This window comes from Colobus angolensis, unplaced genomic scaffold (assembly GCF_000951035.1).
Source record: "Colobus angolensis palliatus isolate OR3802 unplaced genomic scaffold, Cang.pa_1.0 Scaffold412, whole genome shotgun sequence".
NCBI classification, from domain to species: Eukaryota; Metazoa; Chordata; class Mammalia; order Primates; family Cercopithecidae; genus Colobus; species Colobus angolensis.
This window is the reverse complement of record NW_012117511.1, coordinates 15,078-19,176: the sequence shown is the minus strand read 5'-3', so window position 1 is coordinate 19,176 and position 4,099 is coordinate 15,078. Positions and strand designations below refer to the sequence as shown.

The following is a 4,099-nucleotide window of genomic DNA, read 5'->3' as shown; positions in this document are numbered from 1 at the left end:
TATTTCCAAAATGATTTGTTAGCCAGAAGAACTATAAACCACCTAACAAGACTTTGGTAAGAAAGAGACTTGATGCTTCTTATAAATTCCCCATTGCAAACAAAAAATAACAATGCAACAAGAGTCATGTTACCCATTCTTAGCCATTAACCTGGTTTTAAGTCTCCCAAATCAGGATTTTACACGTACCCAACTGGGATCAAATAAGAACATGAGACACTGGGTGGCTTGTCCTTGGATTAGGAATCACCATTTTAAGGAACTGTATCATGGGTTGAGAGTTGTTTAGATAGCTTAGAAAAACATTGCAAAAGTGGGCACTTCCATATGAGGACTTTTCTTCCCCCCAAGTAGAAAATTAAATCTTGTGTTTTGTTTGTGCTTTTTTGGGGAGAAGGCAATTCATTTAAGGATTTAAAACATGTTGGAGACAAGTAGTTCTGAGATGTAATAATGGTCCCTCCAAGAACAAGGGAGCAAAAGCCCTATCTGTCTTTTATTGAAAATGGAGGAGGACAATATAAAGAACCTCCTGAACACCTACTTAGCTTAAAGACATGAAAGACGCAGTGAATTTTTATGGAACAGTCTCTCGTGTTAAAGAATATGTGTTGTATTTGGAAATATCCTGATGTGTTTAATACAAATTCTTAGTGTATTCAGAGCATTGTATGTGTCTCACCAATCTCACACATTTGGATTAAGCAATAATGAGGCCTATAAAAGAAATGAAACAATAGTTTTCAATAATAAATGCAGGAGGAAAAACTGCTGATGGACCCAACTGAGAAAATGTCCTTTTACACTATCCCTCGGTGGTCAGTCTCCCTGAATCTGGTGTGCTTATAATTGCTGGGAAGGCAGTGTAAACCTGTGGCCATTCCTATGCATGTCTGGGAGGACCACAGCCCTGGTGTGGAGCACTGACAGATTTGGCTTTCCACCACAATTGCTTGCTCAGCTTAATCTTATAATATTCCTTTCCCTTAGATTTATTTTCTGTCTTGATAACCTTTTCTCTCTACATACAAAATTTCATGACTAAAATAACTTCAAAGTACAGAGAGAGATTGTACTTTGTTGAAGGAATGCCTTGGGGGGGGCTTTGGGCAGACTTAGCAAAATGTTTGTATAACAAAAATGTTTTCTTGCTAAAAACTGATTTGCAAACTTGAAAGTCTAGATGTGTATAGGAAGATTTTAAAATTCAGACATGGGACTGCTAAAGAGACCAATTTTGCTTCCTTGGTCTTGGTTCCAGTAAGGATTTAGTACCTAAAAGTTCAGAAGGTTGGCTTCCTAGAAGAGTTGTGCATACTCCCCCCAAACCCCAAAAGCAAGGGAAAAATACACTCTAAACTTATTCTTTATCTTAGGTGTAAAAACTAGTTACCTTACATTTAAATAAAGCAGCCATAATTTATTTTTTTTTTTTTGTAGGGGGCATCAGGAGCCAGTATCAGGGGTAAGATAAATGCATTCCGAATTTCTCAGTGGAAGAATAAAAGCCACCCAACGTCAGTTCTCCTCTTGAAGTCTACAGGCTCTGTTTTCCCCAGGAACTATTGATGACTGAGGAGACTTGAACAGAGACCTCAAGTTCCACTAAGAAGAGATGGGCAAACAATGGTTTCAGTGAACAGGCCAAAGATGAGAATGAGGGGAATCTGCTCTCTTCATCTGACTGAGAATGTTTCCTACCTGCCGCACCCTGGGACTCAGGCATAGAGTCACTTCCAGACATGGTTGCCTCTCCATGTGGAGGAGGTCGAGGTCTCCGTCCTGCCTGGCCAGGTGGAAGCTCCAGGGGACATGTTTCAGTTTAGTACAAGGTGGCTGACGCTACTCCCGTGCAGGAAGAGGGCTGGCTGGAGGTGAGGGTGCCCCACTCAGCCTGTACGCATCAAGAAGTATTCAGAAAGGATGTCCCTGGCATCCACAAGACTACTGGGCGAACCACACTGCAAAAATGAAAACTAGTGTACACAATTTAAATTGTCTTAAGCAAATAATCCAGCCATTGGTGATTCTGGAATCTAGAGTGCAGCCCTGGGGAACTCGTACCCTTGCTAACAAGGATGAACGTTGCATGCTCTGATCTCCTTCTTGTCTCTGCAGCTGGTAAACTGGGAGCTTTTGAATCTCTTCTTTACAGTCACGTAACATTCCTGAATTCCACCTCCACACAGTTTGGTGCATTCTGACCAGGCTGTCCATGGGCGCATCCTAGAACCTGAAAGCATGAGAAGGCCTTGTTAGGTCTACAGAAACGGGGGACGGAGCGGGAATGCTGAACTCTAGTAGAACTGTGAAATGTGGTTGTCTGGTCTCCTCCTCTGTTCAAGTATGTAATGATTTGGTTAGAGTCCTTATTAGGGACAGTTAGGTCATATGTGACTGATTGCAAAAAACGGCCACAAATGCTTCACGAATCTTCTCATCAAAAGGCAGACTCTGTTTCTCCACCTCTTGAATCTGGGCTTGACGACATGATTTGCTACGGCCAATGGGACATGAGCAAAAACAGGCCTAAAAGCTGCTAGGACCCTTCTACCATGTAAGCAAGCCTGGCTAGACCACTGGAGAGACCATGTGCAGACAGGCCTCAGCCATCTCATGAGGCCCCAGATATGCAGGTGAGGCTGGTCTGGCCCATTTGTGCTACCAGCTAGTAATAACCACATGAATGAGTCCAAACTCGACCCAAGAAGAACCATCCAGTGGACCCAGTTCACATCACAGAATCATGCTAAGTGGTTGTTTAAAAAGATTGTTTTGGGGTGACTTATGCAGCAGCCATGCAAGGAACACTAAACTGCTTTCTCTTATGCCTTACTCCCCAAGTACTTGGCTCCCAAATGTTAAGTATAGAGAAGTACAATTTTTGTTCTTCCTACTCAGCATAAACATGCTGCTCTCCAAGAAAACTTCCTTGACCCCCAGAGATTAGATTTTTTGATTACTGCTTCCATAGCACTCTAGATTCCTCTCTTATAGAACCCATCACATTTATGGTTAGACATGAGATATTTGCTAACCACACTATAGCTAAGAGTCATGGAGGAATGTATGGTACAACTATGTATCTGGCACATAGTAGACTTTAATGAACGTTTGTTGATTGGCTAACTACCATGTAGAACAGAAACACTTTGATATGCAAACAGCTCCCTAATCATAAGGATCCCGAACGGTCAAGTAGCTCCTCACACTTTTTCCATTTCTCATCATCCTAGGTGGAGGTGGAACATCTTTAAAAAAAAGAATGGGATTTTAAAAATCAGAAAACTTGATGTACACGTTAACCTTCACTTTTTTACATGGGCATCATCTTGAACACTGAAGCCCCTGGTAGGCATTTTTTTTCTTTTAAAGTCCTGGAAATCTCTCAAGTTAAGCTGGAGTTTGGGGACGTACAATCTTTTTCTTGGGTTACAAATAAAACCTATCTGGCCGCTGTGTCTGTTTTTGCCACCTCCAGATCACTAGGAACAGGTCTGATACAGTCACCCTTTTGATTAAAACCACCTACAGAGTCAAGTCCCAAATCCTTGGTGGGCCACTGGCCTTTTGTGGTCTGGTCCCCACCTTCCCAACCTGGTTTCCTGCCTGCCTTGTCGTTTGTGCTTCATCTGCATCCCCATTTATCACTTGGACCTATCATGGTCTTTGGCATCGCTGTGCCTTTGTAATGATTATTCTTGTGGCCTGGAATGTACTTTTTTTTTGAGACGGGGTTTCACTGTTGTTGCCCAGGCTGGAGCGCAATGGCGTGCTCTTGGCTCACTGCAACCTCTGCCTCCCTGGTTCAAGCAATTCTCCTGCTTCAGCCTCCCAAGCAGCTGGGATTACAGGTGTGTGCCACCATGCCCGACTAATTTTTGTATTTTTAGTAGAGACGGGGTTTCACCATGTTGGCCAGGCTGGTCTCAAACTTTCTGACCTCAGGTGATCAGCCCACCTTGGCCTCCCAAAGTGCTGGGATTACAGGCATGAGCCACCACACCCAGCCTGGAATGTACTTTCTAAGTGGCAAACTCTTCCAGGTTTTTCAAGACCCACTCTAGTTTTCCCTGCTTTAACATCTCCCTGAACTCCA

General features: G+C 43.1%; 1 protein-coding gene across 1 annotated transcript in view; it reads right to left on the bottom strand.

Annotated features, from left to right (window-relative positions):
- Positions 1–3,171: 3,171 nt before the first annotated feature.
- LOC105521920 (spondin-1-like) overlaps positions 3,172–4,099 on the bottom strand; it is a 12,639-nt gene continuing 11,711 nt past the window's right edge. The window contains exon 7 of the mRNA XM_011956277.1: positions 3,172–3,251. Within this exon, the coding sequence (XP_011811667.1) occupies positions 3,172–3,251 (80 nt within the window). The remainder of the gene's footprint in view (positions 3,252–4,099) is intronic.